At 44.2% G+C, this 15,219-nt stretch overlaps 1 protein-coding gene across 5 annotated transcripts in view; it reads left to right on the top strand.

The window, feature by feature from the left end:
* FGF1 (fibroblast growth factor 1) overlaps nt 1-14,781 on the top strand; it is a 104,551-nt gene extending 89,770 nt beyond the window's left edge. For 4 of the 5 annotated variants that reach the window (XM_047878426.1, XM_047878417.1, XM_047878407.1 and 1 more), the window contains 2 exons: nt 6,176-6,279; nt 11,520-14,781. In XM_047878426.1, the coding sequence (XP_047734382.1) occupies nt 6,176-6,279; nt 11,520-11,714 (299 nt within the window). In that variant the 3' untranslated portion in view covers nt 11,715-14,781. The remainder of the gene's footprint in view (nt 1-6,175; nt 6,280-11,519) is intronic. The other variant, XM_047878437.1, reaches the window with a different exon arrangement.
* The last annotated feature ends 438 nt before the right edge of the window (nt 14,782-15,219 follow it).

Here is a 15,219-nt window from a genome sequence, read left to right as displayed (position 1 = left end):
CCTATTCCCATTTCGGAAGTATGGAACAATACATACTCTGTGGATGAAATGACTTGTCTCATTTTTTGAAAAGTCCTTGCCCCTTCATCCTTGGGATGTGTGAGAGCCAGGGACCTTCCTGTTACAGACTACAACTCCTAAATTCCCCGCATGGGATAAAGAAAAGTGTTCCTTCCCTTTTGCTCAGGTGTTAGTTAACCTGGTGCAATGTGGCAGAAAAGGAAACTGAGCAGAGAATGTGTGGCCCTAGAGGCCCCTCAGCCCTGTCCTGCCTTATCAGCTTTTCTGGCTCCCTGTCAACCGTCAAGGGAGTCACCTTCATGGATACCTACGTTCAGGTCTACATGGTGCTTGGGTCAAGCCTGAGCTGGGTCGTAAGGCACAGCAGGGGTCATCAGGGGCAAGAACTGGAATCATGGCCAGCTCTGAGTATTTGCCCATCAGTATTTGTACTGAGCCTCATCCATCAACTACTGCTCCGGAAAGGAGTGAGCCACGATCAGCAGCAGCCCCATCACCCAAACTGAGCCAGGGTCACCCACTGGCTGTTCTTGCCTCAGAATTAGGTTTGTTCGGGCGCCTGGGTGACTCAGTTGGTTAAACATCCAACATGGGCTCAGGTCATGATCTCCCAGTTCATGAGTTCGAGCCCTGCATCAGGCTCTGGGCTAGCAGCTCGGAGCCTGGAGCCTGCTTCGGATTCTGTGTCTCCCTTTCTCTCTGTGCCTGTCCCCTACTCATGCTCTGTCTCTCAAAGATGAATAAACATTAAACAAATTTTTTCAAATTAAAAAAAAAAAAAAAAGAATTGTGTTTGTAAGGAAATGAAGAGCTAGGACAAAGGGGAAGTTCCTCCCACCAGCAGTCCCCAGACTTGGCCCTTCTTCTCTTCCTCCTCATGGCAGCAACTGGTATGAATTTGGTCTGAATCCAATGCACACTTTCCTATCTTACTCCCTATACATTCATGAGCTATGCACATTGTTTTGTGTTTTTTACAGAATTTCTTCAAGGATTTACTAGAAATATGCTTTTGCAATGTGCTGTTTTCAGCACACATTACTTTCAGCTTTTTGCATCTACCCCATCCATAGGCATATCTGCTCTAACTGATAATACCTAATACACATACATGAGAAAGAGTCTCTGTTGTAGTTGTTGCACTTGTGTTCGTTTTTAGCTCAAAAGCGAGTGGGGGGAGGGGTTCTGTGGCCTGGCTTTATCATTTCAGGGTCTGAACCCCCGAGGCTCCTGCGGTAGGGTCGGTGTGTGGCACAGGGCACGGTCCCCAGCACGCAACGGACGGTCGGTGAACGCGTGTTGACTGAGAGCCTTTCCAGGCCCCTGGCCCTGCTCCGAGGGGGAGGAGCCTCCGCTTCAGCCGGGCTGTGGGGCCGGCCCCTCCCTCCTTGAGAGCCCCCCTCTCTCACACGCCCCCTTCCCGCTCCCCTCCTCAGCAGCAGCTGCGGGAGACTGTAAGTTTAGAAAACTGGAATGAAGTCACCCTGGGGAGCTGGACGCCTCGTCGGTTACACGAGCGGCCCCGGCTGGGTGTTACTCCTTCCTGCCAGGCCTGCTCGCAGAGGATATATGTTTAGGAAACTTCGCCAGAAAGAAATCCAGTGAAAATGAGCTATGAAACTTGGACATCCTGGAGAAATAATATTTACAGAGGAAACTCTTGAGACGAACTCTCACCAGTGCAGCAACCCTGGTGTGGGGGCTCACAGCCGAGGACTGCGTCCCCGTGCCAAGCAGCCCTGGCTCGTGTTTACCTCCGTGAGGCCCTCACGCGGCCAAGATGGGAGTCCAAAGTCGACTCTACCTACCCCCACAGAAAGATAAATGCAGGCTATGTAAGCCGCAGAACACAAATGAACTAGGAAATGAAAAGCTTTTTGAAAATCCTCCTTGATGATACTGACGTGTCAGTGTTTAGGTCCATCATGTGTAACCCATGTACCACTGTGACGAGGGAGTTGATAACGGGGCGCTACACGTGTGTGACGGCAGGGGGTACATGGGAAATCACTGTACCTTCTCTTCATTTTTGCTGTGAACCAAAAACTGCTTTAAAATATAAAGTCTATCTTAAAAAAAAAAAAATCTTCCTTGATTACCCAAAAGGACCTGCCCTATGGGATTCCTGTAGCATCTAGAATGTGTTTGACTCAATACCTACACGTATGGGTGGTAGGTGGAAAAAAGCCCCAGGCGACTAACATCATTCCCTTCCGTAGCTACAAATGGGATCCTGGATGACCATCTGCCATCTTGTACGTCTTGTTTGAACATAAGTGGGTGCAAGAAAGGGAATTTGGCTGGATTTGGACCCATCTTCCCCATCACTGGGTCCCAAGGTGTTGTATGAAAGAGAAGAAAAAGCAGGATACTTGAAATACTCAAAGCTGGGCTCTGGTCACGATTTTTTTCCTGATTATAAGTATAATGTTGAGTAAAATATGCTTTCAGCAAGCTTCGGTCTCCTCACCTGTAGGACAAAGCCACTGCCATCTTCCAACAGGGAATGCTGTAAGAAGCAATGAGGTCACCGTAGCTCGGTGGAAATGACAGTAATGGTCCTCGGCACTCTCCATATATTAGATCATTTAATCCTCAAAACAACTCCATGAAGCAGGTACTATCATTACGCATAAGGTAACAGAGCTGAATAATTTGACCAATGATCACATATCGTAGCCAAGCCAGAAATGCAATTCATGTAGTTTGATTCTGGAACCCGTGCTATAATTTTATACTATTTATACCAGGAGAGAAACTACCACAATTCCTAGCACATTATAGGTGATCAATACACAGTTAGTTCCTTCCTTTTGTCTCTCTTAAACATACAGGATTATGCTGATAAATTGACAGAAAAATCTATGTACAACTTCTATGTAAACCATCAAGTCCAATGAAAATACAGGGTACCAAAAAAAAAAAGTTTTAGTGAGATATGAAACCCTATACCTCTCAACCATAATGCCCCCTTTGCTCTCTCCACCTTCCTCCTCAGCTCCTGCCTATCACTAATCTATGTCCTGTCTCTCTGGGTCTGTACCTTCAGGAACTTTCAATGAAATAGAATCATAAAATAAGTGGTCCTTTGTGACCAGCTTCTCTCACTGAGCCTGTTGTCAAGGTTCATCCACACTGTAGCACCTATCAGTACTTGATTCCCTTTTACGGCCACACACTATTCTGTTGTGTGCATCACTGCTATTAAAGGCATTTACTTGCTTCATAGACTGTTACAGCTGGGAAAAAACTTTAGAGACTGAATATAAACCCTACCCATGTTACTGATAAAGAGACTGTGGCCTTGAGATGAAGGAGCCTCGCCAAGGTCACCCAGCTGGCTGGTAGAAGAGCCTGTAAAGCTCTCCACTTGGTCCCTCTTACTTCACTCCACAAAGCATGACTGGAAACATAATTCAAAGTGCACGGCTTATTGATGATGGACCAGTAGGATCATCTCTGCAGATATTAGCCTAACATCATTCATTCGGCACACATATGTTGGCTGAACCGTTGCGCAGGGCACTGTGTGAGGTGCTGGAGACCTACGGGGAACAGGCCAGAGAAGATCCCTGCCCTTTTCCCCAGGTATACACTCTCCTGGGGAGGCAGAAATAAACCAGTAAACTGTTAAATGGCAAAAATAACTGTACGCTGTATAAAGTGCCATGAAGGGAACAAACAAAGGACTAAGCCAGATGATCATGTGAAGATCATAAGGTGGCATTGGCAGGGGCAGTGGGTGGAGGGTCTCTGTACAGCTAGTCATAGGGGATTTGGGCAGGAAAGGCCTCTCCAAGTTGGGAGCATTTAGGCTGGGGCCTGGAGGAGGAGAAGGGCCAATTTCGTCAATATTGGGAGGAAGAAGGTGCCAGACAAAGGATAGAATGCAGGCAAGAATCCTGAGGCAGGAAACAGCTTGATGTGTTGGGAGAGCTAAGTGAGTGGGGCAAGGTGAGTGAGTGAGTGTGTGGTGTGGTATGAGGCTGGAGGGGAGGCCCCAGTCAGGATGGAGGCCTTTTGGCCCGTTCTATCATGACTACCCTCTCTGAGTAACCCATGTCAGAAGGACCCGTGGGAAAGGAGATCAGTAGCTTCCAGTTTCCTTCCAGTGGATTAAACTCCACTGACCACAGGAAGCTACAGGAGACCCGAGTCTCTGTAGCAAACACCTCCAAAGACAAGAGAACTGCATCTTGGGTAAGGGTGATGGAACTATGTATCACCCTTGGGATGAATCATAAGATAGAGAAAACAGAGGGAAATGAGAAAATACAGACATATTAATAAGGAAGTGGTTAAATGGTTATGGTATAGCCACATGGTAGAACACAATTCAAGTGGCAAAAAGAACGCGATTAACTCTTTCAGTACTGAACTGGAAAGCTCTCCAGTTAATTTCTAAGCAAACAGACAAGCAAAACAAAACAAGGTATATAGTTGTATGTATATCATACCATTTATGTAAAAAAAAAACAAAAAAAACAAAAAAAAGAAAGGCAGGAAAGATAACACGGAGTTGCTCATATATACCTAAGATCTCTCTAGAAGGATACACATAAAATATATCTAGGAGGGGTTTACTTGTTTGTCTCTGTCTTCCCCCACCCCCTGAGAATGAACGTATCCTTGGAGGAAGGACAAGGGTCTCATCCATCCTGTTTACCACTGTATCCCCGTCAGTTGCCAAGTGGGGGCTGGGGGGTAGAGGCAACAGAAGGGAGAGTCCTCAGAGTCTCCTCTTACACGGTTTCCAGGTTTGACGCATGGGAGTGTATTTCTTATTCAAAGAAATTAAATAAAACATGAAAACAAAGAAAAGGCAATGAGGAGTCCCCATCTGCCAACCAAACCCCAATGTTCCTTCCAGCCCACCCTGCCCCTCAGCCCCTGAGTAAGCTGACCTTTAGGGAGGTCAGTTTGTCCTCCTGGAGAACTGGGTGCTCACTGGTCCTTAGGCAGGTTTCACTCCTAATGATGGTTGTGACAGTCTAGTAGCCAAAGAAATTGTCCAGGGAGTTCAGAATTAATTTTGATTCTCAAATGCTAGCCATCAAAAGATCTCTCCCTCCAGAACTACCATGGGAAGGATGAACAAATGAATAATGAATAATTATTTGAACAAATGAACAAATGAATAATTATTGAATGGGTATCACACTCCAGTTAGTTGTCCAGCAGTGGGCAAAGCTCCTCTGGGGTATCAATCGGTGTAAATGGAGAGACTAACTCAGAGGAACTCATGTCCTTGCCTTCAACCTCACAGTTTCTCAACCTCAGCACTATTGACCTTCTGGGATGGATAATTTCTTGTTGTGGGGGCTGCCCTGTGCATTGCAAAATGTGTCATAACATCCTTGGCCTCTACGACCAGACGCCAGTACCATAACCCTCACTGCAGCCAGCACAACCAAAAATGTCTCTGGACATGGTCAACTGTCGCTTGACGAACGAAATCACCCCAGGGTGAGAACCACTGTTCCCATCCCTGCATTCCCAGGCAACTGCTTTGTCTTCCCAATGAGAAGCTGGCGTTCCCCTCTGCCTCTATCCCAGCTGGGCTGCCACAGAGGCTGGGAGTTGACTGAACTTCACTGTGGGAGAGTTCCCTGAGTTTCAGATGCACCAACCAATCCAACTTCCTGGGAAAACCCTCTGTATGGCAAGCTAGCGGGATCAGATTTTTTTCATAACAATCTGTCCATGAGAAGCTCCCATGCCTAACAGGCTGGGGCTATAAAAAGGCGTCCCCAAAGCAGGCTGATAATTGAAGGAGTACATACTCAGGCTGGCCAACTGCCCACTCTACAGCACCTAGGAAAGCAAATGTCGCTTCCTCCTATGGTTATTTCCTGCCAGGGGACAGGGACAGAGGAAGTGCATGAGGGGTCATTGTGTAATAAACAGGGGGATGGTGGGCACGCCTGCCATCATCTCTCTTTCTCTCAAGAACATAATTCCCAAAGGACAGCTTTCTTTGGAGGGCAAAGAAAAAGGAACTGTATTTCAATGTTTTGATTAATTTGAGGCTCATCCTTGAGGGCACTGCAAAATGAATGAGCAGAATTTTCCATGGCTAACTGTCCTGGCCGCCAGGTCCTATCGCCAAAGCTTTAGTGTTTATTTACTTTTGCTCGTGTTATTTTTATTTCAGTTCAGCTGCAGCTCAGTGCGGAAAGCGTGGGGGAGGTGTATATAAAGAGTACCGAGACTGGCCAGTACTTGGCCATGGACACCGACGGGCTTTTGTACGGCTCAGTAAGTATGAGGCTGACATGCTTCCAGACACGGCCAGGGTTGGAGGTTTCCAGAAATCTTGTTACGTTGAGTGATGCAAAGTGTAAAGCAGCAATTAGTCTCTGTTTGTTATTTTTTCCAGCAAGATTCCCACCCTCTACCCTGCTTTATTTTAGGCTCAGACATGAAAGAGCTTCTTGTGATATTCTCTCAAAATACTCGAATGAATTATCACGGAGACACAGAGGAGACATTGACTGAAATTTTAGTAACGCACCAGTCAGTCATTTCAGAATACCTATTCCCATTTCATTCATTCACTCCAAACATGTTTCTGGAGCACCACCACACTCTCTATGCTTTTCACAAAAATTATCAAGCCCGGACTCTAGCATGGGATACGTCATCCAACAAACATGTATTGAGTGCCTCCTGTGTCTAAGTATGAAGGGCTGTGAAGACAAATGAGCCACATCCCTGTCCTTGAGAAGCACGGTTTGAGAGTTTATTCAGTAGCTAAAAATCCTCAACATCTTCTACTCCCTCTCTCTCCTGGTTGATGTTTTATACAGGTTTGACTCAGAACATACTGATCTTTGTGAGAAAAGAATAGAAACAGACAATCTGATTTTGCCCCTCGTGGTACCTTTGGTAAAAGATCTCAATGGAAAGAGAACTAAAGCCAATGGACACAAGTTTTGAAATTATTTCTCAATTTCAATGATCCTCTCTCTTTATCCTAACAACTGATCATTGAGACTTGGCCAGACTCCTTTTTTTCCCTTTTGGAGATGTCTACAAAAAGGCAGTGGTAGGAGGGAGTTGGTCTGAGGCTCTCTTTAACTTAAATCAAATTGCCAACTGGCAGCAGGCACAGAAAACTGTCTCCCGAAGCTGTAACTTCAGCCAGGGTTTGGGATGTGAATATAGTGTGACTTGTAGCTCCTGCTACAAGTCAGGAGCAATGGGCCACCTCCTGTAGCCTGTTTGCTGAAATCTGTATCAAATGGAACAACTTTAAAGAGTTTGGAGCTAGACTTTGACTGCTACATGGAAGCACATTTTTCTTTTTATTCATTCATTCATTTGAGAAAGAGAGAGAGCACAAGTGGGGGAGAGGGGCAGATGGGGGGGGGGGAGAGAGAGAGAGAGAGAGAGAGAGAGAGAGAGAGAGAGAGAGAATCCCAAGCAGGCTCCATACTCAGTGCAAAGCCCAATGTGGGACTCAATCCCACGACTGTGGGATCATGACCCAAGCCAAAATCAAGAGTCAGATGCTCAACAGACTGACACACCCAGGTGGCCCTTGAAGTAGATTTTTCTTAAAGGTGGTTCTTCCGGTTGGTAATAAAATCAACCAACCAACCAATCACTGAATCTTGGACTCACAACTGAATCTCAATTCTCTGCAACTTCAGCAAGTTACTTGCCCACTCTGAGCCTTGTCTAAAATAAGGATAGTAATGGATGGTCACTACCACACACAGGGGTTCAGAGGGGTCAGAGAGACAATGCACAGAACCCACCCACCAATGTTGCTGGCAAATGGGGGAGGTGCTTCATCAGTGAGAGCTAGAAGACAAATAATAAGTTTATAAATCCCTTATCCTCATTATTTCCTAGGTTATATTTACAGTTTATGGCTTTTCCTCTTTTAAATCCGTTTTGATGCTTAGTATAACCTTCTTTTATTTGTATGAAAATATTGAGGAAGAACACCCAAACCCAATTTCCTCTAGGCTCCCATCATAGTCCTGGCCATCACTGTGCTTCACCTGAAATATTGAGGGTAATCTTAATATATTATGCCTAATAATTGATATACTTCTCCATTAATAAATTACAATTTCTAAAATATCTCAGAGCTCTACCTCATGCTCTCAGGCAGTTTTAGGTATTAATCCATCTTGATACAAATGTTTATGTCTGTGGAAAGGACATATTATTTTTAAAACTAATGAAATATTTTCTATTAATCATGAAAAGTTATATAAAATGATGACATATTTTAGATTTCATAATGAAAGGATACATATATATCAAAACATTAATGCATTTATCTCTAAGGGTGATAAGTAGCCAATTTTATAATATGTGAATGCCTTCCTGTATTTCCCAAATTTCCTACAGTGGATATATGTCACCCAAATAGTTGAGGGGAAAACAGCATGCTAAAATATAAAAAAAGAAAATAATTTTTAAAATAGTCATGAATCAACTGTGCATCTCCAGGCTGCTGGCAATGCACCAAGCGCTTAACAACCCCTGACAAATCCTGGTGGGGTTGGGCTGGAGCATCTCCGAGCTGGCCTGCTGACTCAGCCTGTGACTCAGCCATTCTGAGTGTGTCGACCGCTCTAGTTCAATGGAGACATCAGGTGAGGGATGTGGCCACCCTCAGCTTCATCACAGAACACAGGCCTGACGCCCACTGAGGGGTGTCATGGGGTACCCTCCCTACAGGGGAGCGGGCAACCCACACAGGTCCAAAACTTCCTACCTCCTCCCACACCTGACACTGTGCAGCAAACACTAACGTCTGGATACGTTCCTCTAGAGGCAGCAGAGTCACCCAGCTAAATATTACAACTATGTCCCGTCTTATTCTAAAATGACCCAAAGTGTCTCACCCAGTTGTCAATGCCCTAGATTGCAAATGAATAAGAAGCAGGAAGCTTCCTGTTACGTAGTTCCTTACTAATCAAAGGGAACTTTACAGACTGCTTTCTACAATCTCAAGAATCAAGTTAAGCTCACCACCTTGCTGGCGAGCCCCTGTAATTTGCAAGGCTCTGTGTCTGGGGGTGGGGAGACACAAAGCTGACAAGACTCCACCTCTTCCCTAAGCAGGGCTCACAGTCAAGTACACAAACATGCCCACAAATTAAGAATAATGAAGAAGAAGCCTGGAAACCACCCGAAAGGGAATCAACAACCACTGTGGGGGAAGAGATAATACAGAGATCACATGCCTTAGAACGGGAGCAAAGTCAGTATACAGCATAAGTATTTTACATCCAAATATAATAAATGTATTCTAAAATCTTGACAAATAGGAAGTTCAAATTCCTGGGGCTCTTCCCACTCTCCAACCAATGAACTCCCAGTGAAACAGTAATCATTGGTAGATATTTTTAAAGCAACTGTACTATTTAATATGTTATAGCACTCTTTCCAGCTTGATAAATTGGAAGCTGCCCTCAATTCCACTGTAGGGATGTACCACTACCTACTTGAACCAATCACCTTTCCATGAAGATTTAGGTTGCTTCGAATGTTACCATTACGTGCAATCCTGCAAAGACCATCGTTGAAAATACTGTTTTACCCTTGCCCAAGTATCTCCTAAGGGTCAATTCCTACCAATGAAATTGCTGGGTCAAAGGTAATACATATTGCCTAACTACCCTCAGAAAATGTCCACCAACTTATCTCACAACAGTGCATGCAAGTGTCTATTTCCTATGCTCTCACCAATATTAAGCATTGTAAATCATTTTGTTCTTTGCAGTTATTATAGCCAACATGTTAAATCATTTTTAACTTGTATTTTCTTGTGAGATTAAATGTTTTCATAGCTTTATTTTCCATTTTTTAAAAAAGAAATTAGAGCAGGGGTGTCTGGGTGGCTCAGTTGGTTAAGTGTCTGACTCTTGGTTTCAGCTCAGGTCAGGATCTCACCGTTTGTGGGATGGAGCCCTGCACTGGTCTCCACACTGATGGTGCAGAGTCTGCTGGGGATTCTCTCTCTCTCCCTCTCTCTCTCTGCCCCTCCCCTGCTTGTGTTCTCTCTCTCTCTCAAAATAAATAAATAACTTTAAAAAAAGCAGATATGGGGTGCCTGGGTGGCTCAGTTTGTTGAGTGTCTGACTTGGGCGCAGGTCATGATCTCACGGTTCATGAGTTCAAGTCCCACATCAGGCTCTGTGCTGACAGCTCGGAGCCTGGAGCCTGCTTCAGATTCTGGGTCTCCATCTCTCTCTGCCCCTCCTCTGCCTGTGCTTTCTCTCTCCCTGTCTCTCTCTCTCTCTCAAAATAAATAAACATTTAAAAAGGCAGCTATACCCCCATTTTGGTAACATCATCAGTCTATATCCATATGTCCTTATCCATGTCTGTTTGTGTATATGTACATAAAGACATGAGGAAGTATGTTAATCGACTGTTACCAGTTCCTTATACCTGGGTGGATGGCTTTGGGCAGTTTTTAAATTTTTTCTTTCTTTTTTTTAAAGTAAAGTTGTGATTTTTAAAAAGCACAATTCTTCGTATAAGTAGATCTGTTTATACACAGGAAGAAATAAAGGTAGTTTCATTTTTAAAATAACTTTAACTTCCAGGATATGTTTTATGCTTAAGACACATTTTGTGCAAGGATTTATATTCATGACAGCACTAAGGTAAAAATCCTGATATTGTTAGTGAAAATCATCAGGGTATAAAATAATATTAGCAGGTCTTCATTTATCCTTCAAGCCTAAACTTAAAACTCCCCACCATATCACAGTCTGATTTTACCTATTTGGGCTGTTTTTCATGGTCATGTCCATGTGCCAGGACTTTACAGAGACAAAAGGCCCAGCCCTGCCCTTAACGAGCTCATGGTCATTCAGGATCTCCCCAGGGGGAAACTTTAGGGTCCTGAGGACAGCAAATGGAAGGGGATCTTACAAAAACAGCAAATGTACTTTTTTTAACACTAAGCTCTTTTTATTTTTTTTAAGTTTATTTATTTTGAGAGAGAGAGAAAGCACAAGTCAAGGAGGGGCAAAGAGAGAGAGAGAGAGAGAGAGAGAGAGAGAGAATCCCAAGCAGGCTCCACACAGTTGGCGCAGAGCCCAATGTGGGGTTTGAACCCAGGAACTGTGAGATCATGATCTGAGCCAAAGTCAGACGCTTAACTGACTGAGCCACCCAGGTGCCCCGATAGCAGATGTATTTTATTTTATTAAAACAATTTTTTTAATGTTTATTTATCTTTGAGAGAGAGACAGAGCACAAGTTGGGGAGGGGCAGAGAGAGGGAAGGAGATATAGAATCCGAAGCAGGACCCAGGGCTCATTATGTGCTGGGTCCTACTCTATGTCCTCATTACCACCCTCAGATATAGGTTCCACTATTATCTCAATTTTCCTGAAGAAGAAACCGAAGCATAAAGAGCCTCAGTGAATTCGCCCAAGGTCACACGGCTAGTAAACAGAGAAACTTCACTGAAAACTAATCACTAGTAATTCTACTCTCTTGCCGTTGTATCTTTTTAGCAGACACCAAATGAGGAATGCTTGTTCCTGGAAAGGCTGGAAGAAAACCATTACAACACCTACACATCCAAGAAGCACGCAGAAAAGAATTGGTTTGTGGGTCTCAAGAAGAATGGAAGCTGCAAACGCGGTCCCCGGACTCACTATGGCCAGAAGGCAATTTTGTTTCTCCCCCTGCCAGTCTCCTCTGATTAAAGAAATCTCTCCTGGGTGCCGACCACTTCAGAGGAGGTCCTCACCCAGCTGACCCCAGGTTGTCCCCTTGACTATTGGCTGCACTAACCCCTGGCCCACAGAGCCTGAAATTGTAAGCAGTGCGCTTCCAAATGCCCAGTTCACTTTTTTGCAGAGCCTTTTACCCCAGCACAGTTTTGAACAGAGGGATCAAATAGCTCCTAGGGGCCAACTGGCTGGCCAGTCTGGGTGTGTGGATGCCCAGTTGCCTCTGGGCACCTGCTGCAGGCTGAGCCTCTCAATGCAAAGGCGGGGCCAAATGAAGTGTGTTCAGGGAGCTGCCAGGGTCATTAGTAACCGCATACAATTCCCTCTACTGAGAAAATCCTGTCTGTGATTCCCCGAAACACTTGGCATGATGCCCTTTCGTCCTTTCAACACCCGACAAATATTAGCAGGGAAGCTTATGGCTAGGTTAGGGGAAGGCAGTGTTCCATGAGTAGAAACTAGGATGAAGAAAATCTCCCCTTGAGAACAGAAGGGATTAAAATGGCAAGGGCAGACTGGGTTCTGGTGGGCTCTCAGTGTAGAATAAATGAAGGATGGGAGCTTCAGCCCACAGGAAAGCAGAATAAATGCATAGCATTGGGAGTCATTACAATGCCGTGACTTTCCCAAGATAATTCGGCAGCAGGAAGCCCCTGGATGATGTCAGATGGACAGCATGAGAAGTGGGTTCTTGATAAAAGCAAAAACATCAGATATTGGTAAATTCATTTGGGTCTGGGGTGTGGGAGTGCTGAGAAAGAAAGGCAACGTGGGCTGAGGGGATGATTTCCTCTAAAGAGGTTGATTCCAGAAGTGAGACGGAAAGATGGAGGGACACCATGACTGTGCCTGGTCCCCAGAAAGCAGAGGCTTTGGGGTCCCAGGCAATGCTTACAAATCACATGCAGATCGTGTTTGAGTGTAGGTTCTGATTCAGTGGTTCTGGGGTGCAGTCTGTGCATTTCTAACAAGCCCCCAGGTGCTACAGATGCTGCTGTTTCCTCTTGCACCCCCCCCACCATACTTAAAGTAGCAGAGTCCTGAAGCATGCTGTCCAAAGGAAGGGGGCCCAAGGCCCCCGAGCCTCTCTTGCCTTGCCCATAAAAAACGCATACCCCACGAGTCTTCCTGAACACTCAGGCAGCATCAGGAGCAGTTAGGCCCGTGCTAAGGAACATGGATTTAAGGCGCTTTGGCCCAGTGCCTATAAAATACCCATTTAGAATATATACAAAAGCATACTTCAAAAATGTTAAACCCTCACAAACAGCTTTTCTCAAGAGACCATTTGTGTTACGATTACTTGTATAAATATGCTTCCTGCTTAGAGTAAACTTGACCCAAGTGGCTAGCAAATTAGAAACAACATTCATCTCTGACATATGATACTGTTGCCATGTAAAGGTCTTTAATAGGCCATTTAAATTTACTGTGAGACTGTATGTTTTAATCACATTTATAAATATGTAGCTCAAAGGCAGTTAACTGATTAGCATTCAGCCACTGAGAATGATAATCATAGGACATGATGTATAAGCTCCTCAATTATCTACTACTTGTACTACATTTACCTATAAAAAGAGATTGTACTTTGTTTTCAATTGTGGTATTACAAGTTTTCCTTTGAAAACAGGGACGCTTAAGCAACAAGAGGGTAACTGTGGATACAAACTGATGAGAATATTAGCTCACGTTCTAAGGAATTGACATTATTAACGGAAAAAATAACTCCTTATAATTGCATTGTCATATTTATGATGAAAAAAAAAGATGGTTTGTGAAGGTTCAAAGCAATATAGTGCAATTGAGGAACAAAACTAAGTTAATGCTGCGATTAATAATATCATTCTGCATTTGTACAGAAAAACGACTTCAGAACTTTGTTTTTGTAACTTGGATAAGACCATTCTATTTTATTTTAGTAAATCCTTCCAGGCAAGCTGGAGATAGTGCAGTGTGGTTTAACATTTCTTTACTATGAAGATTTGGCCAGAAAAGGGTATGCAGAGAGGAAATCTAAGATATATAATGGTCCATAATTTTTAGGGTATGAATCAAATTCAAATATAACATTGGCCAAGAAAAATTAAATGTTGCTAACAGATGAGATGGAAGCTTGTGGTTTCAAAGACCCAAAGCAGTTAGAAGAAACACTATCATGGCCTTGCCAGCCTCCACCCGGTCATCATTCATATATTCATTCACTGAATATTTTTTTCAGTGCCTACTGTGTGTCAGGCACTGTACTGGGTACCGGGGCACCTGGAAACAATGTCTGTCTGGTTTTCTGCTGTATTCTCTCCCAGGGCATTATATTTATGATGAAAGATGCTGTGGATTCATTTATTTCAGCCAAGTTAAAAACAGAGACTTTGTAGGTTGCTGCTGAATAAACAGCAAGTCCCAGAAACCCAGGTTCTGGAAGAATTCGCAATACCCAGTATAAGATAACCCCCATCAAAGTATCCGAGGACCTAGCCAGGTAAACCTAATATTTCCAACTGTAGAACCATGACAGCTTTAGGAGGACCGGTTTCAAGTTGGGAAAAGAGCCTGTCAGATCTTGTAAGAAGGAAGTAGGTGGCAGTTGCCTGCTCCATTCGAGTTCCTTACACACAGAGTGTTCCTGTTGCCCTCTCTCTCTTTTCCTTGGGTAAGTGAGGTAGCCATCTGCTTGTCACACGTCTCTCATGTGGATTCATTTTCAGGCCAACAGTTAAGAACTGCCTGATATTCTCTACAAAGCATCAGGAGCATTTACGCTTTTGATTGTTTGCAAGATGGCGGTGGAGGTGGAAGTGATCTGTTTCCTTGGAAGGGATAGTTAGAGCCTCCCCCGGCCAACAGTGTGTGCTTACCAAAAACTGACTACCGCATCATACGTTACTAAAGATGGAGGTCCTCGCTTTGTGTCAGAGGCAATGGAGCCCAGCTCCCCAGCCTTGTTAGAATAGACTGCCTAAACGAACCGAGCCCATGGGCTGCGAAGCAGACCTCTGATGAAGAAGACACCTGTCATTTTACATCACTGTCTCTTTAATTTTGGCACCCTACAAGTATTAATAAACGTTCCACTACAAGGCGATAATGTCTCTCTGAGTTTGGGAACATCACGATGTCTCATCTTCCCGTGGAAGGTCTGTCCCAGGCATCCGTCAGGTGTGGCTGCTTTGTGTTCGACACATAGCTTGTCACTGGAAGGGAGACCTTACAGGCTGACAGGAAAAGCTAAGGTAGAAACATTTTTCATTTTGTTTGGAAACCTAAGGCAATATTAGTGTTTTTCTAGGGATACATCAGGGAGGTATATTCAGGGAATTGAAGAACCAAGCACCATAATTAACTGACACTTCTCCTTCACAGTATAAATTATGAGAAAATATGAAAATATGCTACTATTGTACAGCTGACCAGCTTGTGCTAAAGCAAAGATACTGTGACCTGGGGAAAAAATGAAGGACTTTACAACTTTAAGTCA

Source organism: Prionailurus viverrinus, chromosome A1 (genome assembly GCF_022837055.1).
Source record: "Prionailurus viverrinus isolate Anna chromosome A1, UM_Priviv_1.0, whole genome shotgun sequence".
Taxonomy (NCBI): Eukaryota; Metazoa; Chordata; class Mammalia; order Carnivora; family Felidae; genus Prionailurus; species Prionailurus viverrinus.
Note: the sequence above shows the minus strand (reverse complement) of the source record. Positions and strands in the feature narration are given on the sequence as shown.